General features: G+C 37.9%; 1 protein-coding gene across 2 annotated transcripts in view; it reads left to right on the top strand.

The window, feature by feature from the left end:
• adcy8 (adenylate cyclase 8 (brain)) overlaps positions 1–24848 on the top strand; it is a 68019-nt gene extending 43171 nt beyond the window's left edge. For both annotated transcript variants that reach the window (XM_065266326.1, XM_065266334.1), the window contains 10 exons: positions 1559–1659; positions 2838–3039; positions 7690–7779; positions 8734–8906; positions 9147–9228; positions 15014–15172; positions 22956–23102; positions 23245–23337; positions 23488–23602; positions 24255–24848. In XM_065266326.1, the coding sequence (XP_065122398.1) occupies positions 1559–1659; positions 2838–3039; positions 7690–7779; positions 8734–8906; positions 9147–9228; positions 15014–15172; positions 22956–23102; positions 23245–23337; positions 23488–23602; positions 24255–24739 (1647 nt within the window). In that variant the 3' untranslated portion in view covers positions 24740–24848. The remainder of the gene's footprint in view (positions 1–1558; positions 1660–2837; positions 3040–7689; positions 7780–8733; positions 8907–9146; positions 9229–15013; positions 15173–22955; positions 23103–23244; positions 23338–23487; positions 23603–24254) is intronic.
• Positions 24849–26161: the final 1313 nt, after the last annotated feature.

Below are 26161 nucleotides of genomic sequence, written 5' to 3'. Positions count from 1 at the left end.
TCTGAAGCTGAGAGCATTCACCAGCACAGAATGGCGCATCACACGCTCCTTTATAGTCTTATCATAAATTAAAATGCATGCGAGTGGTTTCGGGAGAGAAAAATAATAAATAATATGCAAACTTCAGACACTGCATAGAAGATAGTGCAGGACTTTAAACAGGTCACGTGTCTTTCCGGGACCTTGCAGATGCCGGCAAATCATGGCAATGTGAATGAACCAAAAAATCAAATGATCCTGGAAAAATCCAGGATGCATTTTCCGGAATGTCTGTGTGAGAAGGGCTTTAATGTCCTTGTGTTAGTTTATTGTTTAAAAGCTTTCGCAAATGTGCATTTCACATAACACACAACCTTTCGTCGTAATTGCCTAATACGTAAGGTCGCACTGGCCCGCCTTGCGGCTAGTGCAAGACGAGAAGTTGTGGTTTAAAAGTACATATTTTTTATTTATTTTTGCAGAAAATGACGATCGCTTCATTTTCGTTTAGATAATTCCCATACTGGTCCATTCTGGTTTGTTGCTGGTTTAGCAGGTGGTCATCAGCATACAAGCAAGACCAGCATATGTTGTGGTGCTGGTATGCTGGTGACCACCAGCTAAACCAACACCAAACCAGCATAAACCCAACATGGAAATTATGCTGGTCTATGCTGTCCAGCAGGGTAAAGTCCACTATATGGAGGAAAATCCTGGAATGTTTTCCTCAAAAAACTTAATTTCTTTTTAAGCTAACAAAGAAAGACATAACCATCTTGAATAACATGGGGATGAGTAAATTATCTGGATTTTTTTATGAAAGTGTAGTTATCCTTTAAGAGTGTCTCTAACAGTTCAGTGAGTAACTAAACACAGCAAAAACCTAGAATGAACCATTTACATTTTATATTACATTTCTAAAGTTAAAACACTTAAAGGTGCAGTGTGTAATTTTTAAAAGGATCTCTTGACAGAAATGCAAAATAATATACAAAACTATATTATCAGGGGTGTATAAAGACCCTTTTATAATGAACCGTTATGTTTTTATTACCTTAGAATGAGACGTTTTTATCTACATACACCGAGGGTCCCCCTATGTGGAAGTCGCCATTTTGTGCCGCCATGTTTCTAACAAAAGCCCTTAACGGACAAAATACTAAGTTGTCTTCGTCAATGACATTTTTTTTTTTTTGGTGATGCCTACTGTAGCTTCTCTATGCGTTTCAAAAGCGAAGGAAGAGCAGTGGACTGAGCCATTGGCTGCAATTCACAACCTCATCACTAGATGCCACTAAAATTTACACACTGCACCTTTAACAAATGAAAGCAAAATGTCTGACAATGGACGCACGTCACAAATTTCCTCAGGAGATTTACAGTGTTGCTTAATCGATGGCAACACAAAATGTAAAAGAAAGATTTCCAAGGCATTTTGCAGTCTTAAATTAGACCGGTTTACTTTTTTGTGCAACTGACTTTTTGGAAGTTATAGATAACTAACTTATAAGAGTAGTCTAAAACAAATGTGTGCCTTCATCCCCTGTTCTGACTTGTCTTTGTTTTGTTTCCTCTGCAGTATTCCCAGATGAGAGACGAGGTGTTTAAGTCTAATCTAGTGTGTGCCTTTATCGTTCTCTTCTTCATCACTGGAATACAGAGCTTACTGCCCTCTGCAAGGTACAATGTTCAGATACACACATAACTACCACAGACACAAAGAAAGACACATGGTCAGTATGGGTTTTTTATTAAAGGGTTAAATGCCATTCTTTGGTCTCCAGAATCAAAACACAGATTTTTAAAAAGCATTGTTTTGGGTTTCTAATTTCAACATGCACTCCCCCTAGAAACTAAAATTTAGGGCTGCATAACAACTAATCGCAACTAATCGTTTGCAGAATAAAAGTTTTTGTTTACATCATATATGTGTGTTGACTGCCGTCGCAATTTTGGCCACGAGTCACTGTGCATCACTCGCGGATATCTGAAAATGGATAAAGAGAAGGGGCGTGGGTGAAGCTGAGGTGACTGGTTGCTGAAACCACCGCCGCCTTGCTCGACTCTAGTGACAGCAGTGGCAGTTCACCGATCACTCAAGTGGGCACGGCCTTAATTATGGAGAACTCTAAGGCTTAATATCATTTAAACGGATGAGTTACCAAAAAAATTCACCCACTCACAGTTGTCATGAAGGGCAAAATTAGCTATATAGACCAAAAGTTTTCCTTATGTATTTACTTTTTAATAGATCCGCGTTACAACTTACCGACATTGTTGAATATGACAACGCCTCTTCTCACGGGATAGTAAAGTGTCCATCGAATGCACAATTCAAAATCTTACCAGAAGTAGTAGATCAATCGGGTACTTTTCACCTACTGTTTTTCAAATACTATGAATTCGGACCTATTGTACTACTGTGTACTCACCACGCCTACTATATAGTATGGAAGTAGGCGATTTCGGACGCAGCAAATCACCCTACATATAAAGTGCCATAAAGACATCGGACGCACGTGCGGTGACACGATTATGCATCTGGTCGGAACTTTACTTCTGGTTTCTGTTTGTTTAGTGGTCTGACTAGTTGCTAAACTGAACTCTTTAACAAATACCTTGTCGAAAATAACAAATGTTTGGGTTCCTGTGTAATCTTTGTGTTGTTAATTTTGCTTGTAATATAAATAAACTTCTTTAAAAGGACTTATTTGTTATTTATTCTTAGCAGAGATTACCGGAAGTTATGTGTGTTCCTCGAAAGCCACTGTTTATGTTGTTACTGCTGAAACCGTCTATATGTCCATACGACTAATGCATTCACACATCATTTGATCTTTCATCTATATCGTTTTTAGGATGGTCACTATGGTGATACAGTTCTGTGTCCTGATCTTGCTGCACTGTTGCCTTGTTGTCGTGACAACGGCAGAAGACTACAAGTGTTTGCCCTTGGTTTTGCGGCAAGCGTGTTGCTGGGTGAACGAAACTTACGCTGCACGAAACGTCGTCATCTTCCTCTCCATCCTCATCAACTTCCTGGCAGCCATGATCAATATAGTAAGCCAAATATTATCATAAGTTGCTTTTGAAAATTATCCCAAAAATGCCTTTAAGCAACCCACTGGTGGGTCGCACAGTGGGATAAGGTGGGTCACGCAAAGTCTGTAGTGTTGAATGAAACAAAAAAAAGTTTTTAGAAATTTCAATTAAACTTACATTTCATTAATAAAATGACAGGGAAAATAAAAAATTGTCAAATGTAAAAAATAAAAAAAATTACATTTTTGGGTCTCGGCATTAATTATACTTCTTTAAGTAAGTCACGGGATGAAAAGTTTGGCAACCACTGGTCTAATCCAAACTTTAAAAATTTTATTTTATACTCTTTGTAAAGTTTTATAATATTCTTTTGTTGCAAGTTTCTGTTACACCCACATATCTAATGACCAATTGACTCTATGCACGGTCACTTATGCGTAGGCATGGGTCGGTATGAGATTTTGGGGGTAGATCAGTGAGTACATAACGGCTACTGTAGTTGCAACACGCATTTGGAAAAGCGAGGCGCTAGAGAGCACTGTTTGTTTGAATGCAAAATACAATTTCACCACTAGATGGGGGTAAATCCTACTTACTGTCCCTTTAAGATAGTAGAACACATGTTTATTTAAAAACACATACAAACAAGTGAAGTGCATATTTAAACAAATATGTACAGAACTATGTGAGGTTAGATATTTACATTATTTTTTATTTACAGATACATTGCGATCTTTACAAATAAAACACAAATTAATTCATTCCTTGTGTTATGTCTAATTGTGTGGATGTGTGTGAAAACTCCGAACAGAGTAAAATCCCTAAGCAGCTTCATAACACAGCAAACATCAATGCCTGTAGGAACAACTGGGTCATGTCGGATGTATTTTTCACCTTCACAAGGTGTTTGGACATAAATGTGTGTTGGCAGTGTGTGAACAAAGCTACCTTACAATGAAAAAAATCCACCTTCTCCTTTTTTAATCCCCATTAAAGGGATAGTTCGGCCAAAAATGATATTAAACCCATGATTTACTCACCCCCAAGCTGTCCGAGTTGCATATGTCCATCGTTTTTCAGACAAACATTTTCGGATATTTTATCAAATGTTTTAGATCTTTCAGTTGATTAAATGTAATGTTACGGGGTCCACGACCTTCAAGTCCAAAAAAAGTGCGTCCATCCTTCACAAATTAAATCCAAATGGCTCCAGGATAGGGATGTTCACATTGACCGTTTAACCATTAACCGAAGGTAAGAAATTATGACCGATTAACATTATCAGTTAAAATAAAAAAAAATATGTTAATACATGGTGCGTGTCGTCATGAGCCGACAGACATTTCGCCACTTTTCTATCTTTAATTTGTGAATGTCCTGTAAATGACACAAATGATTGCTGCCCTGATGATCTGATAAAGTAATAATTTGTATGAGAAATCATTTGTATGCGTGTTTGGAAGCTGAACGGAGACGCGCGCGTGTCCGCGCAAGATGACGCGGTCCATCTCGCGCACATCCGGACAGACGTTCGCTGATGGCCTCTGACCCTGACCATAAACATCTCTCTTTTTGCACAAACGGAGAAAGACGACGCAAAACCAAAACTTTCTGAAAAGCGTCCTGCTTTAGAAATGACCACTGTGGTAGAAACGGAGACAATCTGCCCTTTGGATATTAATCCTCTGGACCGATCGCGTGCTTTTTAATAAGGTAATGTTGCGTGAATATCTGATAATGTATGAATCCTGGTTCTGTTGTTGATCTGTCGCTGCTGTTTGCACGTTCAAATGAAATGTTTTGTTTTTACTAGTTCACAGACAACCGTCAACTGTATTTTTACTCAATGACAATTTCATATTAAAATCTTATAAGTTAACGGTTAATGTTCGGTTTAGAAGCTACGGTTGTCGGTCGGGAAAATTAACTGATATGAGCATCCCTACTCCAGGATGATAAACAAAGGTCTTCTGAGGGTAATCCGTGCGGTGTTGTTGTAGAAATATCCATATTTAAAACTTTATTAAAGGGACCATTTAAAATGTCCGCCAAAAAAAAAATCAATTCTTACTCCACACTCCAAACAGATGGGAGCAGTATAGACGGTTTCATCGGACGCACGCGATACACGTCTGGATCCGAACCTTACTTCCGGTTTCGTTTTTTTAATGGTCTGACTAGTTGCTAAACTGATCTCTTGAACAAATGCCTCGTCGAAAATAACAAATGATTTGGTTTCCTAGGTAATCTGTGTGTTGTTTTGTTTGCTTGTAATATAAATAAACTACGTTTAAAGAACTTTGTTGTTATTTATTATTAGCGGAGTTTACCGGAAGTTACGTGCGGACCGCGACAGCGGCTTGTTTATGTTGTTACTGCTGAAGCGGTCTATACCTCCAGAAAGTGAGTTGGTCTATTTTAATTTAGCAGCTGCTAATTTAGCAGCATATATCAAGTTTGATTTACATAAGCAACTAAGTAAGTTATCATTAGTCAAAAAAAAAAACATTCGGTCTCATTAAAATTGCAATGTTTTCAGCTACGTTTCGTGCGTCCATTTGGTGTTCATTATCATCGAAGACATTTCAAGCTTCTTAGCTAATGTTACATTTTAGCATCAGCTTGGTAGATAACGGGTGAAAACCGGATCGGATCCGTGGGTGAAAGTAACTATTAAATGCTAACAGCGAAGGATGCGCGATAAGTTGCATGCGATAGTCATTGCGCTTCTCGTCAGTGAAGCCGGTTTCTTGATTAAAAGTGAATCGCCATCAGCTGCTTTCAGATGGAGCCACATTTAATGCACAACGCCGTAGTTCATGTACAAGCTGAGCATAGGTTATCCCAAGGCCTATTATAAGTTAACTTCTAGCAAAATACTAACAGCATCTTACTAACCAATCGAAAAGAAATGTTGTCATTTCGGAGTCGAACCTCATTTCTTTCATGTCCATTAGTTGTCTCCAGCGATGAAAAGCAGTGCCAGTATTTACTCTGGTTCGGTTCCTTTATTTATCAGATTTTATTTGTGAGTCCGAGCGCGTTGCTCCCTGCAGCGAATGGTTGTGGTAGTGGTAAATGTCTCTTGCTTCAGCCATTCTTCCGCTCTCTTCCCTGAACTGAAATGCGTCCGAAAACCCTATTGCAAGGCAGGAAGGCATCTAGGCATGTCCGAATCCATGGCTGTCCGAATTGCATTTCTCTGAGCTGCCTTCATGTCAACAAGTCAGCTGCCTTAGTTTTCGGACGTAGCGGTAGTAGAGGGCTGTACTCCCACACATGCGACTTATTCGTGTATTGCAGTTAGGCTGGCGGTTATGTACGTGGCCCGCATACCGCCTCCCATGGTCGAAACTGGTATTACGACACCTGTCAGGCTGTAGCTAGTAATTTAGCATGCTAATTCAGATTGATATCTCTGCAGGACTATACCTTGTCATTTTTTTAATGGCATCTTTGCCCTTATTTCTTCTCATTCTTTTGATGCGTGTAGCTCATTTTTAAAAATCTTTTACCTCAATTATTACAAATGGCACCTTTAACGAAAATAAATAGCCATCTTAGTCGCGTCCCCATTCAGGAGAGAGTATTAGCGTAGTGTACGCACTTTTCTTAGTGACGTATGACAAATTCGAAGGGCGGGGGCACAGAGCAGCAGCAGAGTAGCCTCCATAGGCTGCGTAAGGTTGTGGACTATGGGTGGACCCCGTAATATTACATTTAATCAACTGAAAGATCTAAAACATTTTATAAAATATCCGAAAATGTGTTTGTCTGAAAAACGATGGACATGTGCAACTCGAACAGCTTGGGGGTGAGTAAATCATGGGTTTAATATCATTTTTGGCCGAACTATCCCTTTAAACCAAACAGTCTCATTAGACATGCTGTTTTGATTCTCTTAATGTGATGTCACACTGACATAGCCACGGCCACAGCCTTTAACTGACTGGTTAATTTTACCCAAAAGCTTTTCTAAATGTGTTTGTTAGCATGTTGTAGTGCTAATGTTTTATTGTTGTAGTGCTAATGTTGCCTCTATTCACCGGACTCAGATCAATTTTTTACTGAAAGCAGTAGCTCATTTGCATTTGAATGTACACACATGAAAACAGCACTTTTTTGCTCCCGCCCAAATTTTTTGGACATTTTGAACATGGTGTAACAAATGATCTGTGGGGTATTTTGAGCAGACACTTCACAGACGCATTCTAGGCACGCATTCTATATTACATCTTGTATAAATGCGCATAATATTGACCCTTTAAAGGCGGGGTGCATTATTTTTGAAAAACATTTTGGAAAAGGGAGTCGGGCCGAGAACCAATACACACTTGTAGCCAGTCAGCAGTAAGGAGCACGTCTACTAACCGACATCATTGCCCGGGTTGCGTAAGTGTGGGGACGTGTTTGTTAAGGTGATTTCAAATTTCAACATTGGTTTTCAGAGATCATGCACCCCGCCTTTAATACAGGCCAGAAGAGCTTTACCCCTCCCCTGAGATTTTACCGGAAATACGTAGGGAACGTGTTGTGCATAGAGTCTATTGCCCAGTTCTAGAGCATCAACTTGTTAGATATAGAAAATTCTTGAAAATGTTTTTGTTGTTAAAATCTTAAATGCATTCATCGTCTAACATTTGCCCTCTTTTCTCTCTTTTATTTCAGCTTTGGTGTGACTTTGATAAATCTTTCTCATTCAGGAACCAGACTTTTAATGCATCAGCCTCAATCCCAGATATCTGCTTCTACCCAGAGGTTTTTATCATTCACCTCCTCCCACACTAACATATCCATGCCGTCTTGTCAGTTTCCACCTGTCAAAGTGATTGAAACGACTTCACTTAGCCTTGCATTAAAACATAGCTGACCAATCATAACCTAACATCTCTTAACATCTGACATATTATCAGACAAAATGTGTTCCTAGTTTTAATGTTAGTCTAAGGAAGTCCTATGTGTTTGGATAGTTTTAATGGACTGTGGTAAAATCTTTACTTTGTGTTTTGCAGACGTCTAGCATTACTATTTAATTTAACGGAGTCCCCCTGTAGTCGACAATTGTATCCATAAAACTCATCTTTTATCATCATAATGACATATTTAAACTTTTTTCTGCTAAAATAATTTATAATTATAGCTTAAATGTAACTCTACAACAGGGGTAGGCAACGTCGGTCCTGGGGTGAATAACTTGAATAACTTATCAATGTCTACAAAGTTACCTGAAAAGCCAAGGTTTTATCAGGGTTGGAGCTAAAATCTGCAGGACATCGGCACTGTAGAACCAACGTTTTGAACCGACCGACACATATTTTGAAATGACAAACCACACACATTACGGGCTACATACATGTTGTGATCGTACACCCTCGAGAAAGAAGTCACTGGCCGCCACTGCTTAATGCATATTGACATAAACAACATAGTCATGTAAACAACAATGAAAATTAGATTTTTACCACAAGGGGACTTTAAAATAAGCAGCAGATAAAAGGCCTTTGCAATACATTAATTCCAGTCCAAATAGAAATGTTCATGAGCAATGCATGTTATTACATTTTAATAAAATCGTGTTGTTCAATGAGGTTTTCAATTCCTTCCTATGGGACATTGTTTGCATAACTACTAGAAATTGTGATATGATTTACTGCTTCAGTGATGGGGTCGGGTGTTTTGTTGGTGTGGTGTTTATTGTCGTTTATTCAACAGTATTTCGTGTTCACCGGAGTGTTGGCGATGGTGACCTGCGCGGTGTTCCTCAGACTAAACTCCATTCTCAAGCTGGCCATTCTGTTGATCATGATCGCCATCTACGCTCTGCTGACCGAAGCGCTTTACACGCCGTTATTCATCCGTTATGACACGCTGGCACTGAATCAGAGGTACTCACCCGAGCAGAAAAAATAAAATATAGCCCAGCTTTAAACCACACCATAACTCAAACCCTGAGTCAGCCTTTATTCTTTAATGAGCTAATGTTTAAGAAGCATGTGTCTCTTCCTATTATAAATGTTTAAAATACACCGCATGCTTTGATTATATAATCAAGTTTATGATGACACACGTTGGCAGACGTGAACTCTATAAACGTGTGACTCTCTTTCTCATCTCCCTGGTTACAGCAAAAGCTTCCTGGGAACCAAGGAAACATCTCTGCTTCTCATGGCAATGTTCCTTTTAGCCGTCTTCTACCATGGCCAACAGGTAACACACACACACACGAACCTGACAGGGGTTCAGGGGACGTTCAGTTACTGTTAATGTCACGTTTCTAGGAAACGGAGGAAAGGTATTGGCCATTTATAAGGTCTCACCATCCACATATAAAAGCATTGCTCTCTGACGCACTCCATGTTGCACAAAGCTTTTTAAGTTCACTCTGCTGATTATTGCCTTTGATGTCGTAGATCAGGGAAAGAGGGCCGATTCGAGACGGAGAAAAATTGCCCGCTAGGTTCGTGTAGGTGTTGACACAGCTCTGCTAAAAGCTTAAGGCTTTTTTCACATGTGACCAAAATGCTTGACTTTTCAGTTTGTACCATGTGTTATATGCGTATTCAATCACTTTCCAGATATAAACTCTGACCCCCCTCCCCAATAACCATGGAAACTGTGTGTCATTTGGGTGGATGGCGCCAGTGGCTCTGCTTGGCCTATAGTTTGTGATTTGCCCTGTTTGTGGGACAGTGATTTGATCATTGCTTATTTATGTTCATCTTTGGGAGCATGTGTGTGCGTGCATCGTGAGTGAACAAACAAGCATTCTGTAAACATGACAGAAATCAAAAGACAAAAGCAAACCCAAACCTCTCAAGATAGCTAATTCTTATAAAACATTATTATGTCAAAAGTTATTTTATTGATGCACTTAAAACCCATTGTTGTACGTGTCTTTTTTGAATTAGCCTAGTATAGGCTATCGAATCTTTTGTCAAGAAACATTGTCTTTATTTCCTATTTAAAAGACGAAAGACGGCATTAAAATTTGCTAAAACATGGTTGTGGGTCCGTGTATCATTCGTTATTCGTTATAGCCGCTAGAGGAAGAGTTTTGTGCAGCATTTAGTGCAAATATTTTTTTATCAGGTAATACATATTATTTATCAATGTGTTATACGTGAATAAATAATAATGATAAAAGTTCAAAAGTCGGACTGTAAGCGAATGAGACTTATAGGAAAGCATGGTTGCTATTCAAACCCTTATTAAAACCATTATTAAAATGTAATCTGTTAGTACCTGATCTGTTTAAAATTATTTCATTGATATATGTCTGCTAAGGTGTTCAATTAAAATTTGTCATTCATTCATTTTTCTATTTTTGATCTGAGCGCACATTCGGAAAACGAGTCGTTTAATTTTTGTTCAGGAAATAAATAATTGAAAATAAAGTTGTTTTTCTTTATGGTTTTGATTTGAAAAAACGAATTAAGGAATGATACACGGGGCCATTTTTGTAAACTGTTATTGTAAAATAAAAATAGTCTGATAAAAAAACGGACTTCCAAAATAATCCTGCGGGCCAGAAAATATTGCCGCCTGTTGCCGACCCCTGTATTAAGGTTATATTTTTACAAAACGTTCTTTAGGTTATGAAGGATGTTTTTTATCACATAAATGGCACATATTTGACCCAACCATACAGTAGATTGAAACAACTCAGAATTTTGATTTGAAACAACCCAGGAGGTTAATTTAAACCCAACTGTTAAGTGCAATTCATAAGTTATGCATAGGCTGTGCGTAGCTCTGTCTAGCCTGACGCGCACCTCGCCAAACTTTTAGCAACGCTTTCACTCTACACAGACCGCGAGCGGTGTGATTGGTTCACTAGAACCTCTCCCATCATGTAATAAAAAAATCTGCGTCGCATTTCTTCATAGGCATTTCCGCATGCGATGGTGAGAACAAAGATGGGCCAAGTTGAGGAGTAATTTAACTCCAGCTGCAGTCCACTCTTTGTGAATCTCCCCCACATTTTTGAATGGGTTTTGTTTCACAATCCTCTCCAGGGTGCAGTTTTTTACCACATCTTTTCCTTCCCTTCGCTTCTCTATTAATGTGCTTGGACTAGAGGTCTTCACGGGTCCACTTAGATCCGAAAACCCGAGGTCCGACCCAAGACCCGATCGGGTTCGGGTCTAAAAGTTTCACATGTGCCTCGGACACGGTTCGGGTACAATAATAGCGGCATCGGGTCTCGGGTAATTTAAAAATGAATGTGTTTTTTCTAAACGGACCCGAGAAGACCCGAACTCTCTCGCCTGTGTGCGTCAATGTCCTTTTCAAACCTCTCATCTGTTTGCCAAGAGCGCTTGCGACATTGTGTGGTTGTCGGAAGGTTCATTTTCGTTGAGACAAACATGTCAGTCAGTTATAAATGTACATTTTAGCGGTTACGTTGGTGTCGTCGTCAGATAGCAAAGTAAAACGAATGGAGCAGCTCGCCAAATTGGTTGCAAGGCCACCGGAGTTTCTTTCTGTCTCACTGCTGCGCGTGGGTCTGCAGAATGCACACACGTCATTGCCGTTTACATTCGGTTCCAGTCGGGTTAAAAAAAAAAATTCACTAGTTCGGGTCAGACTCGGGTCTAATTTTCTCGGGTTTGTCTCGGGTCGGGTCTTTCTTTAAAAAATTTTTATTTATGCATGTCGGGTTCGGGTATGAAGTGATTCGGGTCATTTCAGGTCGGGTACATTTCTTTGGACCCGAGAAGACCTCTAGCTTGGACACAGAGCTCTGTGAACAGCCAGCCTTTTTTTGCAATGACCTTTGTGTCTTGCCCTCCTTGTGCAAGGAGTCAGTGGCTAGACAATATTGAACCTTTTCACAATATTCTAATTTTCTGAGATACTGATTTTGGGATTTTCCTTAGTTGTTAGTTCAGTTCAGTTCAATCAACAAAATTAAAAGAAATAAACATTTGAAAAAGATATCAGTCTGTGTGTAATGAATGAATATAATATACAAGTTTTACTTTTTGAATGGAATTAGTGAAATAAATTAACTTTTTGATGATATTCTAATTATATGACCACCTGTATATATGAAAACGAAGAGTTGAGGCTACGCCGTAGGACCTACGCAGAAGTAAAATGAGCCATTTAGGTTTGTCCATATGAGTAAGTCAGATGCAAAAGCCACTAAACTCCACTTCCGTCAAAAACGAGATAATGATATTAACCGAATGCTCACGGCACGTTATGTTCATCAAATACCTTAGGTTTAAATCCGCTTAATCCTAACCTCAGGTCATTCAGATAGATTTTTCAGCAATTGTTTTGATGAATTGGATGAATGCCACCATGCGAAACGGCCGTTTCCCTTGCGAGACCTGAATGCAACTTGTATGTGGCAGTGACCTGGATCACAGCGCCCCCTGTGACTTTTATCATTTGCAATGTTTTTGGTTGCATCTTTAGTGATTTTGCAAGTGTTTACTATGTCTAGTTTTTTTAAGTGTACGTTTTTGTAGAGAAAGACAGTCAAATTTGTTAAATACCAAACGTAACTACAGGGACAATTGTGAAAATCAGGCATTTCAATTAATGAATAAAAAAGTGAAATTACTGAACCTAAACATAAGAGTGTGATAAAAAAATGCTAATTTACAAGAAAACATCTCTTTTAACTGTATTTCATCCAACAATGAAACATCCGAGCATTGTTAAAGTGTATGCTTTAATTGCTTTAATCATCTACTGTTTTTAAGTATGTGCGTGTTTTTGTCTCTGTGTGAAGGTTAATGGAGGTTAGTCTAGTTGATGTGCTTTTAATAATGGGACGGACAATCGTACCCTGCTGTCTGCACCACTTGCATAATTACTTCACATAAAATCATCTTTCACTCCATATTCAGTCTGAGCATACACACATAAACACAGACACACACAAACATGAATATATTTTCACACTGCTACGGACACACACCCGTGCACAAACACTTACATTATGTCTTGGGTGTTAGTGAATTAATTTTTCAATCTGAACGCCTTTGTGAAAGAGTTCCAATTAAATCTGAATATTAATGCATGCGGATGAGCGTGTGTTACTGCTTAATATGAGAGAGCTCGTTGGTGCCGTTCATATGGTAGAGAGCTGATGGAGGCAAACGTTGTCATCTGCGCAGAGACAACAGACACAACGTTAATTTACTTCCTGTTAATGTCACAGTGCATGAAAATACCCAGATGTGTTCTTGATATCGAGGATGCATCGAATGCAGACTTCTGTCCTGAAATTTCTTTATGCCACAGAACTTATTGCGGCAAAACAATGGTGGAGGTCAGGTGACCAATAGGAAGATCGCAAACATCTCAATTCTCACAAGTGTGTTCTGTGTTCTCGCGACCTTCTGAGTTTACTCTTGCCAGGTCGCCTGGCAAGAGTGATTTCCACGAGAACTCAAGTCCATTCTTTGCGCTCTTGGAAACAGCCATATTCAGCATTTAAATGAATATTCCAGATAATTTACTCATCACCATGTCATCCTAAATGTTGATGTCTTTCTTTGTTCAGTCGAGAAGAAATTATGTTTTTTGAGGAAAACATTGCAGGATTTTTCTCATTTTAATGGACTTTAATAGAGCCCAACATTTAATACTTCACTCAACACTTAAAAGTTTTTTTCAACGGAGTTTCAAAGGTCTATAAACGATCCCAAACGAGGCATAAGGGTCTTATCTAGCAATACGAATGTCATTTTTGACAAGAAAAAAAAAAAATGTACTTTTAAACCACAACTTTTCGTTTAGGTCCGGTCCAGCGCGACCTAACGTAAATGCGTAGTGACGTAGGGAGGTCACGTGTTACATATATAAAACGAACATTTGCGGACCATTTTAAACAATAAACTGACACAAAGACATTAATTAGTATCAGTTGACATACAACAACGTAGGAACGGTCCTCTTTCAAAACACTTGTAAACACTGGGGCGGAGTTTCGCGTTCGTCCTCTGTGACCTCTTGACGTCATGACGTATTGCGTGGGATCACGCTGGCGCATCACGACCGGATCTACATGACGAGAAGTTGTGGTTTAAAAAGAGCATATTTTTTTTTTTATTGTCAAAAATGACAATCGTTTCGCTAGATAAGACCCTTATGCCTCGTTTGGGATCGTTAATAGTCCTTTGAAACTCCGTTGAAAAAAAACGTTAAGTATTGAGTTAAGTATTAAATGTTGGGCTCTATTAAAGTCCATTAAAATGAGAAAAATCCTGCAATGTTTTCCTCAAAAAACATAATTTCTTCTCGACTGAACAAAGAAAGACATAAACATTTTGGATGACATGATGGTGAGTAAATTATCTAGATTTTTCTTTTAAGAAAATGGACTAATCCTTTAATAATCTTTGTAATGTTATGCAAGTACAGAGCAAATGTTGAAGTGGCTGAAAAACAGGAAGGTGAATAAATAACCTTGGCCCAGTCAAAGTCTAGCATACAGAGCAATGTATTCATAATAGCAATCGACCTGAAAGTTACTTCTTGTGCCTTTGCGCATTAAACTGAAGCAGAGGGCAGTATTTTAACCAACATGATCTCATGGGTTAATGGAAGAGATGGAGATTCTGTCAAGCATACATAAATATAAGATTCTAAAAAAAAGCATAAATGATCCTCCACCCCTAAACCCAGCATCACTGGAGCGAAACGAATCGGAGTAAAATGAACAAATGAGGTCTTACAAATTCATATGATATAGTCACCTTTTACATTAGTTACAAATTCCCATAAGATTGTGTTAATTTGCCTGGGAGTTAGTTTGCCGTCCTTTTCCAGTGGCTGGATTATGTTTGCCGAGTGTGTAGTTGGTATTTAACTGCCTAGTATTTTGACCTGTTACTGTACATGTCTGAATATATCATTCAGTCACTTTGTCTCTAGATTTTCTTCTTTATCTGTTTTGTGCTGCATTTAATTCTTTTTGGCTAACATTATTATCTCTCTCTCTCTGTTTCTCATCTTTTTCTGCCTCTCTCAGCTTGAGTATACCGCTCGCCTTGACTTCCTGTGGCGTGTACAGGCGAAGGAAGAGATAAATGAGATGCGAGAGCTGCGTGAACACAACGAGAACATGCTCCGAAACATTCTTCCAAGCCATGTCGCCCGCCACTTCCTGGAGAAAGACAGAGACAATGAGGTAAAGAGACAGAATGGATCTTGATGTCTCACCACTTTAGTCTGAAAGGATATACATGGCACAACTTAGACATGGCATGACAATCAACATTTTGCATCGCTGAAGCAGTTGCAGCTTAGCTGTGGACAATGTGCAACATAAATAGGCTAAGAATGTTACATTTATTTTAATTTTAAAAATAAAATATGATATACCAGATTTGTATTTCCTGAAGCATATGCCAGTGCAGTAAAATAATCACATACTCAGCTGCAGATGTAACTGCTTTAATGTATGCAAGAATGTCAGGCAGATGTTTATAACAACCAATCAATCACAATTTACTAATACCATACAATAATGACATTACTTAGTGGTATTATGCAAAAAGTTTTGGGACACAACTAGCTGTGGTGTTTAAGCAATGTTTTAATGACCATCCATATAAATTTTTCGCTCTCTTTATTAAGGTACCAACAGAAAATATAAAAAATAAAATGGCTTCTTTAGGCAAAAGTAAATATTTAGTGTTACCTTACTTGGCATTAAGCACATCTCAAACTTTTTTAAAGGAACCTAACCGTGGGTTCACACCAGTCGCGTTTGTGGCGTCAAATAAAAAATAATTACATATGTAACAAAGTTAAATCCCGCGATAAAAAATAATTACATATGTAACAAAGTTAAATCCCCATTTGGTGTGCACAAGCCGCGCGTGAAATTCTAGTCATCAAGACATTCATGTGGAAATTCGCGTTATGGGAGGGGCTTCTGTGACTGCGCTCGCGTCACTATTCCATAATCACGCCGCTACTAGAGTAAGCTCCTGATTGGTTAACACGCTGCGTTTTTCCACCAAAGTTCAAATTTTTTAACTTGCGCGTTTGCCGTCAACGCGTCTTCACATTGACTTAACATTGAAATCACTCACACTTGATGCCTCTACCGCGACTGGTGTGAACGCAGCATAATGCTACGTAAACACCAAACGCGTAGCATCACGTTACTCGCTTTAAATTACTCGCGGGATTTAACTTCGTGTCATGCGAATTTTTTGCTCATGTTGAGTAATTTCAACTTGGCGAAGACGCGTTTGAGGCGAATAGCGCGTGTTTTCGCATCGCCCCACGCGAGGACGCGTCTAATCGCGTCTTTGCATTGACTATGTATGTAATTTACTTGCGCAAATCGCCGAACTCGCAGTTGGTTTGAACCCTGCATAATAGTCCTGAAGTCATGCGATTAAAAATTAAGATTTAATTTGATTAAGGTTTAAGAGAGCCTGCAGGTTCCTGCTATTGCTCAAGTGTAATGGGAGCTCACTCATACTTTAGCTTATGTTTTTTATGTTTTTGATACAGCATACATTTTTTCTGTATTTTTTGGTTGTATTATAATAAAGAAAGTGTAAAATAATTATATATGGTCGCTATACCATTGCAAAAACAACACCTCTACACTGTAAAAAAATTCTGTAGAAATTTGCAGCTGCGTTGCCGGTAATTTACCGTAGATTTAAATGTATGTTATTTACTGGCAACATTTTGTTCAAAGTTAAAGAAACATTAAACATTTACAAGTCTTTGTCTTTATAGAATAAAACTAGAAAAACAGCATCAAGCAAAACATTCTGAGAAACAAAATCTGAAGCAAAAAACAGAAAAGGGTTGATGATGATTTCTGGTTCCCAGAATGCTTTGCATGAGGCTGTTATTGTATAGTTTTATTCTGTACAGATAAAGACTTGATAATAATTAAAATTTATTTAACTTTGAACAAACTATTGCCAGTAAATAACATAAATTTAAATCTACGGTAATTTACCGGCAACCCAGCTGCAATACCATTGTAATTTCTACGGATTTTTTTTACAGTGTAATGGTGGCAGGGTGACAGACTTTAGCACAGTACTGAACATCAGTTTTAATCCTGTTGTATAATTATAAGTCAATGGACTCTTTAATCATAAATTTCCTAAAATGTACAGAATGTACAAAAATATAAAGTAGAAAACACCCACTGTTAAACTGAAAATATCTACAGAACAAAGTTTAAATGGAGTACGTTTTGTAATAAAAGTCTAAGAAACAAATATGAAAATAAGCTGGTAATAGATATGGACAAGAAGTCAAGGTGACTCTGTATCAGTCAAAGATTTTATGCTGTAATAGACAGAGGAGCTTCCCAGCAGGAATTTGATGAGTTTCTGAATCATGTGCATTTGGCAGATGCTTTTATACAAAGTGACTTATAGAGCATTCAACATATACATTTCTATCAGTGTGTGTGTGTGTTCACTGAAGCCACAACCTTTGCATTGCTAAAACAATAATCTACTAATTAAACTACAAGAACACTACAGTTACATTTAAAGATCTTTATTTATGATATTTATATTTTAATTTATTTGAATTTCTTTCTGTCTTTCCGCCTGTCTGTCTGTCTATCTTGTCCTTTCCTTCCTTCCTTCATTTCTTTCTTTCTTTCTTTTTTTCATTGCTTCCTTCCTTCCTTTTGTCTGTCTGTCTACTTTTTTGCTTGTTTTCTGCCTCTTCTTTCTTCCTTTCTTCCTTCCTTCCTTCCTTCCTTCCTTTCTTTCTTTCTTTCTTTCTTTCTTTCTTTCTTTCTTTCTTTCCGGCTGTCTGTATATCTTTTTTCTTTCTTCCGTCCTTTCTTCATTTGTGTCTGTCTGTCTGTCTGTCTATCTATCTATCTATCAATCAGACCTTTTGTCTGTCTGTCTGTCTATCTGTCTGTCTGTCTACTTTCTTCTTGCTTGTTTTCAGCATGTCTTATTTCTTTCTTTCTTTCTGCTTGTCTGTCTGTCTGTCTTCTTTCTTTTTGCTTGTTTTCTGTCTGTGTTCTTTCTTTCTTACGTCTGTCTGTATGTCTATCTATCTGTGTCTATTTCCTTCCTTCCTTCCTTCCTTCCTTCCTCCCTTCATGTCTATCTATCTATGTTTTTGCTGTCTGTCTTTCTTTCTTTCTTTTTTCTTTCCTTCCGCCTGTCTGTCTACCTATCTTTTTTTTCTTTCTTTCTTTCTTCCTGTCTGTCTGTCTTTCTGTCTACTTTCTTTTTTGCTTGTTTTTGGTATGTGTTCTTTCTTTCTTACGCCTGTCTGTCTGTCTATCCGTGTCTATCTTCCTTCCTGTCTCTCTGTCTATCTTCTTCCTTCCTTCCTTCCTGTCTATCTAGCTATGTTTTTTGCTTGCTGTCTGTCTGTCTGTCTGTCTGTCTGTCTGTCTTTCTTTTTTCTTTCCTTCTGCCTGTCTGTCTACCTTTCTTCTTTCTTCCTTCCTTCCTTCCTTCCTTTCTTTCTTACTTCCTTCCTTCCTTCTTTCCTTCCTGTCTGTCTGTCTATCTGTCTGTCTGTCTGTCTGTCCGTAAGTCCGTCCGTCCGTCCATCTCTCCATCCATCCTTTTCTTTTTTTCTTTCTTTCTTTTTTCTTTCTTTTTTCTTTCTTTCTTTCTTTCCTTCCTTTCTTCATTCCGGCTGTCTGTCTGTATATCTTTTTTTTCTTCCTTCCTTCTTTCATTCGTGTCTGTCTGTCTGTCTATCTTTGTTCTTTTTTTGCTCTCTGTCCTTTTTTCTTTCTTTCCTTCTGCCTGTCTGTCTTTATTTCTTCCTTCCTTCATTCCTTCCTTCCTGTCTGTCTATCTATCTGTCTTTTCTTCTTTCTCTCTTTCTTTTCCATCTTTGTATGTGTACACCCTCTTATCCTTACGTGACTCCTCTGTTTATTTTTGGAATGTTCCCCTGTCAGTCAATCAGACAATAGGGAGGCTCGATAATAGAGTTGTATAACTCACAGATAAAAAATGCATCCATTAAGTCTCTGTGTATGTGTGTGTGTATGTATTAAGTTGCTTTAGCCTCTTCAACCCTGAGGACCCTGTCCCGGGTCCAGAATTTCGTATTTTGACTTAATATAAAATATACTTTTAATCTTTGATGCTCCGTCATGGACCCCAGTAACACATATGAGATACTGTTTGAAAGCTTAGAGTCTCTACTTTCTGCAGATATGCATCACTTTGACACATCTTTTACTGTAAGAAAGTTATTTACACTTAATTTACACTATCACCCCCCCAATATTTTATTATATCATTTAATATTTACATATTTCATATTTTTCAAAAATGACAAACATGGGCAAGTCTTATATCAAATGAAAGCTCTCATTCTCAGGTTATTTTTGCTCTATTATTAACACATATCCAACAATCGCTGAATGAATAATAAGGTAAAAAATGGTCTTTTGTAAACATATGTGAAACTTGAGTGTGAGCTGCCTCAGATAGCACATATAGCCACAAATGATACACCATCTTTTATCTTAGGTCCTACTCTAAACAATGAGTCCATTCACAGCATTTTCTTTGGTTGTGTGCATATATAATCCCTTGCTATTTATTATATGAGCAAAACAAAAAATTAATATTTATATGAAAAATGTATTTTCACACCCTTTAGTAAAATGAGAATAACTTTTGAATGCGACATGCTAAAGAGTTCATTCTTTTTTTGGGTGTTTACTGTCTGCTGCTGCTAACAACCAGAACTGTCTGCAGTCTGCTAGAACACCCAGAACCAGAGTTATACACTATCAAAGACAGTATTTACAACATAAAAAAGAAAATTTGGTGTTTCATCATATGAAAAACAACATAAATAACCAAATTTGTCACAAACAGCAGCTTTTTATGTAACTTCAAAGGGTTTTCTTTAAAATGATATAAAGAAATTGCATTTATTCCACTGTATGTGGTTATGGGGACACTTCAAATGTTCTTAGGCAGAAATTGTATACAAAAAGCGTATTATTCCTCCCTTTAGTTGGAGTAAAATAACTTTTGCATAGATTATGATAGAGAAAAAATTCCTTTTTCCTCTGTAAGCTGACAATTGTTGGAATCAAACAAAACTGTCTTCAGGGACCTGAGATACCCAGGGCCAGAGTTATATACTTTCAAATAAAAACTTTAGAAAAAAACATCAAAAAGCGCCTATTTATTTTTGTGTTTATTAGAGGCCTGACATCACATACAACCATGTTGAGCACTTTTAACAGTGTTTTATGTAATTTCAAAGGGTTACCTGTAAAATGATACCAAACTTTTGTATGTAAACCTCTGCATGTGGGTATGGGATGCTTTTGAAATTGGGTAGGCCAAATCCAGGCGAAAATCCCCAAAATAGCTTCAGGGTGTAAGAAGTTAATTATCCCATTCATTTATAATCAGGTGAAGGATTGAGGCATGGCTTAACTGGTGACACTGAGTGTGTGTGCGTGTGTGCGTGCGTGCATGCATTTATGTGTAATAATTTACGTCACTCTCTGTTGTATGACAAAATGATCTCTCTCTTATGCACAAACTCAACCATCTTGCTCACATAAACCTCCTACTTCTAAAGGGCACTGCAGTCATTTCTTTCAGTGACTAACACTTATTAAGTGTAACTATACCTGTTGTGTACCTTGTCTTGACTTACGACATGAACAATCACTTAACAGCATCAGTGGGGCATATCTGTTAAGACTGAAAGACTGAGTTTTCATCTCTAAAAATCGTATTAGTTATTCACCAGGGCTGCACAATTAACCAGATAAATAACTGAGATTATGATAAATTATTTAAAGTAACTGCACTGCATTTCGATCTGTTTCAAAAGATTATGTTCATATTTGTGTCTTCCATCATCCACACCACAACTGAAATGTAATCGTTTTAAGACGTATTTTATTGCATTTACAAAGATGAATGTGTTTAAATGGGCATACCCAGCAGCAATAGCAGTCATTTCACCATCTCGGTTAACTGTATAGACCCAGCTATATAGTCTGGCTTTGAGGAACCCACCACTACATGTTTGGTTTTATTTATTTAATTATTTTTTGGACATGGTGCTATGGTTAGACATCTATTAAATGTTTACTGACAGCCCAGATTTAGCCTTTATTTTAGCCTAGATGCCTGTGCTGTGTTTGGACTGCTATTATATGTCTTTAAATGCAAAATTGCTTGCTATGATACTATTGTCAGTCTGAATACTTTAAGGCAGTGGTTCTCAAACTGGGGTCGGGGCCCCCAGGGGGGCCGCAAGATGGTGCCAGGGGGGCCCCAGTTTTATGACATTTTATAAAATACATTCATTTATCATGAATTCTGTGTAATTAAACCTAAAAAATAAGGCTACTAACCAAGAGCACTATTTTGTATAACTTAATATGTTTTGTTTAATTAAAATTTTAGAAAAAAAAATTGTCATAAATTTTCTGTGGGGGGGGGGGGGCGCAAAGGAATGCACCGTACACAAGGGGGGCCGCATGCGGAAAAAGTTTGAGAACCACTGCTTTAAGGATTTAATTCACTGGTTTTACAATGCAAATTCAAAATCTTTAAAACATTATCCCTGAATACACATACTGTATAACTCAATTGGAAATGACTGTTCATGATATAGACATCAGCTATTGAAAACCCCTCATCAGATGCATCAGTTCTGCCATCTGCTTAGGAATCAATCTCAGTCTGTGAAGCAACACTGCCTCCTAGTGAAGAATACTTGTAGCTCAACACATACAGCAGCAATATCAGCTCAGGCTCGAAATTACAGTTTGTCTCAGTCGTTTAGGAGCATTTCTTTAATCATTTTTAAAATGTGCAAAATAATGTATGCATTTCTCAAAACAATTCTTAAAAACTGCACAACATCATGGATGTCCTGCAAAAGTCTGTAACTTGTTCAAAATCCTTAGTTCATCTCTCAAAAGTAGATTTTTACATCAGTGAACATGTCAGGCCCATCAAAATGGCAAGTCTGTGCACTGTAAAACAGTTAACTTAACTCAAACCATTGAAGTAAACCGGTTGCATTAGACCATTTAAGTTTTAAAACACATAAATTTAAGTACTGTGAACTTGAGTCATGTGCAATTATGCACTTATATTTAAGAAGTGTGAACTTAAATATAAGTGCATAACTGCATATGACTCAATTTGTTTAAGTTCACAGTACTCAAATGTGTTTTAAAACTAATACAACCGGTTTACTTAAATGGTTTGAGTTGAGTTAACTTTTAGGTTTCACAGTGTGTGTTATTGTAACAAAACAGTCAAAATGTTTAGCCATGTTGTCCATATACCAATGTGAACTGTGGAGAATTCATATTTACATCTTTACTTTATTTCTGTTAACAAATTATATTGAAAAAATCTTATTTTACAGTACAAATAAAAAATATAAAAGTTTATCAATTTATCAATTTATCAATTAAATTCACATTTACAAAAGACAAAAAACCTATGGAAAACAAGCTTACAGTAACAGATTATGCAAAAATTTGCATGATGTGTACTTGTATGAACTAATTCCTAAATGTTCTGAGTTGTAAGACTATTCAACAGAAACCAGTATGATGTATTTCGATGAAAATGACATCATTGAAAGCAATTGAAAATGTAGCAAACAGCAGACAATTGTACATAATCATCTGCATGATTGCATCTGTCCAAAATAATGAGAATTTGCTTTTACTCTATGTTGTGCACAACTGACTTGATGATGTGGAGGCTGAACAAAGTGTTTTGAAAAATCCATTTTTAAACTGAGAAATGCTCCAAAGCGACTGAGAAAAACTGTAATAACATGCCGTATTGACTAAACTCAGTTCATGTATGTGTTGTTTTAATTTAAGCTGATCTTAGTGCTAAATTGAAGGAAACTAGGATGTCAGGTGATCTCATCTTTGAAACAACATTATTAAAGAGTTTCTAATGTGTGATTTCTGTCTGTAGGAGCTCTACTCTCAGTCATATGACACCGTGGGAGTGATGTTTGCCTCCATCCCAGGCTTTGCTGATTTTTACTCGCAGACGGAGATGAACAATCAGGGCGTGGAGTGTTTGCGACTCCTCAACGAGATCATCGCAGATTTTGATGAGGTCCGAATGCAACTAACACACACATACACGTAGTTAAAATTAATGATCCACATGCATTCATCATACAAGAACCTGCACATGGTCTGTCAAGCTGCAGATGAAATTTTATTGTGGCTTTTCATATTTAAACTTCTATCTACAGCTCCTCGGTGAGGAGAGATTTCAAGACATAGAGAAGATAAAAACCATCGGCAGCACGTACATGGCTGTGTCGGGATTGTCTCCGGAAAAACAAGTATGAAATCGCACCCATCTGCATATACACAAAAATGTATATATGCATTATCAGAGCTTGTTATGAGATGGCATCCTATAATTTTGCAACATCTGAAAAAACAAGTTACACTATGTACTGATCTTTCTTTATGTGTGTGCGTTGCCATAGCAATGCGAGGACAAATGGGGGCATCTGTGTGCACTGGCCGATTTCGCCATTGCTCTGAATGAGAGCATTCAGGAGATCAACAAACATTCGTTTAACAACTTCCAACTCAGAATTGGTAAGAGTCAAATATTTTAAAGGAAAACATCACCGTTTTTCAATATTGTACTATGTTTTACCTCAAATTAGACGAATTAATGCATACCTATCTTTTTTCAATGCATGCACTTTTAATCTTTGTACAGCACATCGTGAATGTGTTAACAGGGAGGAATTTAGAAGCCACCAAACACTTCCATGTTTTCCCTATTTAAAGACTGTAACATGAAAAAAAAACTTTTGTTTGGAGCCATAGGAATGAATGGGGCTATGCTAACACATTCACAAACCGCTGTACAAAGATTAAAAGCGCACGCATTGAAAAAAAATAGGTAGCCTATGTATTAATTTATCTAAGTTGAGGTAAGAACATAGTAAAATATTGAAAAACGGTGGTGTTTTCCTTTAATATGAATATAGCACAGCAATGATCAGCCACTTCCTTCGGCATTTTGAACAGTTTCCCTAAGGCATTTCCAAAAATTAAACTATTTGATTAAAATCCAAATGTTATTAACTTAAAGTAAATGAAATGGAAATGCTTTTTTACAGTACCATTATTCATGATCACAAAAACAATCTAAAAAGTTTAACTTCCAGAACTTGACTTTTATATTAATTAATCTCTCTCTCTTTCTCTCTGTCTGTGTCTCTCGCTCTCTCTCTCTCAGGTATGGCACATGGCTCTGTGGTGGCCGGAGTGATCGGAGCTAAAAAGCCGCAGTACGATATTTGGGGGAAAACTGTAAACCTGGCGAGCCGCATGGACAGCACGGGTGTCAGCGGGAAGATCCAGCTCCCGGAGGAGACCTACGGCATCCTGAACGAGCGTGGCTTTGCCTTCGAGTACCGCGGTGAGATCTACGTGAAGGGCATCAGCGAGCAGGAAGGAAAGATCCGCACTCATTTTCTGCTGGGCCGCGTGCAGCCCAACCCACTCATCCTGCAACCACGAAAACTCACGGGCCAGTACTCGCTCGCCGCCGTGGTGCTCGGCCTGGTACAGTCCCTCAACCGCCAGAAACAGAAACAAATTCTTAATGAAAACAACAACTCAGGCATCATGAAGGGCCACTACAACCGCAGAACTCTGCTGGCGCCGGGCGGTTCGGATAACAGTCACACCGAGGTGACGGACAAAAACGACTTGGCCTAGGAATGGAGATCAAGACTGTGTACAGTACCTAACCAAAAGACTGAGCTGTACCGAGTGTCTTTTGCTGTCTGTGTTTCTTTTTGTATTTCTTTTATATTTGAAAACAATAAAGGGGTTTAATTTTTTTATAAGGGTCTGAGTTTCTTTTGGAATGAATTCCAGAATGCTTTTTTCCTTGTTTGCTTAGTGCATTGTATCAAATTTCCCAACTTTACAAATTCCTGTGTTTTTGGCTTAAAGGGGTCATAGCGTGAAAATCTGACTTTTCCATCTTTAAGTGCTATAATTGGGTCCCCAGTGCTTCTGTCAACCTAGAAAATGTGAAAAAGATCAACCAAGTAACTTAGTTTTGGCTTACCATTCTCTGCGAGCATGTGAAAAATTCAATCATTCAGATTTCACCTGTTTTGTGACGTAGGTAGAAAGTCTAACTACAATAATACCGCCCCTTAATCTGCACTATCCAACCACGGCACTGCCATTTGGTGCAGAGAGAAAGAAAAAATTGACAGCACCTACAAAGTGGCAATTTTAACATGTTGTAATAAATTATCTGTGGGGTATTTCAACACAGTCTCACGGGAAGTCGTGTTATAGTAACGAAAAATTTTGATTAATTTATTCGTGTTTGATGACACGAATTTCCGCTGTTTTTCATGTCTCTGGAGACGAATGTCTTTTTCGTCCTTCCCAGCACGAATTTCTATCAATGGCTGTTCGTGTCTGTGGCACGACTTTCTTTATCGTGTCATTTTATATTTTGTTTTCTCATCGTTGTTTCCTATTTTTAAATCATTGTCGCTTGGGGTTAGGGTTAGATCCGGGGTTTGCGTTAGGATGTTATTTTTTGCATTGGTTTCTTCATGTTTTTCGTCCACTTTTAAAACTATTCTCGCCTGGAGTTGGGGTTAGAGCTGGGGTTTGGGTTAGGAAGTCGCAGAAAGTGATTCTAACCCAAACCCCAAGCGACAATGGTCAAAAAATAGAAAACAACGATGAGAAAACAAAATATAAAATGACACGATAAAGAAAGTCGTGCCACATACACGAACAGCCATTGATAGAAATTCGTGCTGGGAAGGACGAAAAAGACATTCGTCTCCAGAGACACGAAAAACAGCAGAAATTCGTGTCATCAAACACAAATAAATTAATACAAATTTTCGTTACTATAACACGACTTGCCGTGAGACTGGGTTGGGTATTTTGAGCTTAAACTTCACGTACAAACTCTGGGGACACCAAGACTTATTTTACATCATGACCTCTTTAAAAGGATATCTCAACAATTAAAAATCAAATTTAACTTTTGTTTTAAATAATTTGGGTCAAACTCTGGAGTTTAACAAAATTCTAGAGGCTGAATTTTGCTAACACAACTGAATCGGCCAATAAAGGTGTTTAGGATTGCTTACAAGTTAC

Source organism: Paramisgurnus dabryanus, chromosome 6 (genome assembly GCF_030506205.2).
Source record: "Paramisgurnus dabryanus chromosome 6, PD_genome_1.1, whole genome shotgun sequence".
Classification (NCBI taxonomy): domain Eukaryota; kingdom Metazoa; phylum Chordata; class Actinopteri; order Cypriniformes; family Cobitidae; genus Paramisgurnus; species Paramisgurnus dabryanus.
The sequence above is the reverse complement of the archived record's forward strand: the minus strand, read 5'-3'. Positions and strand labels throughout refer to the sequence as shown.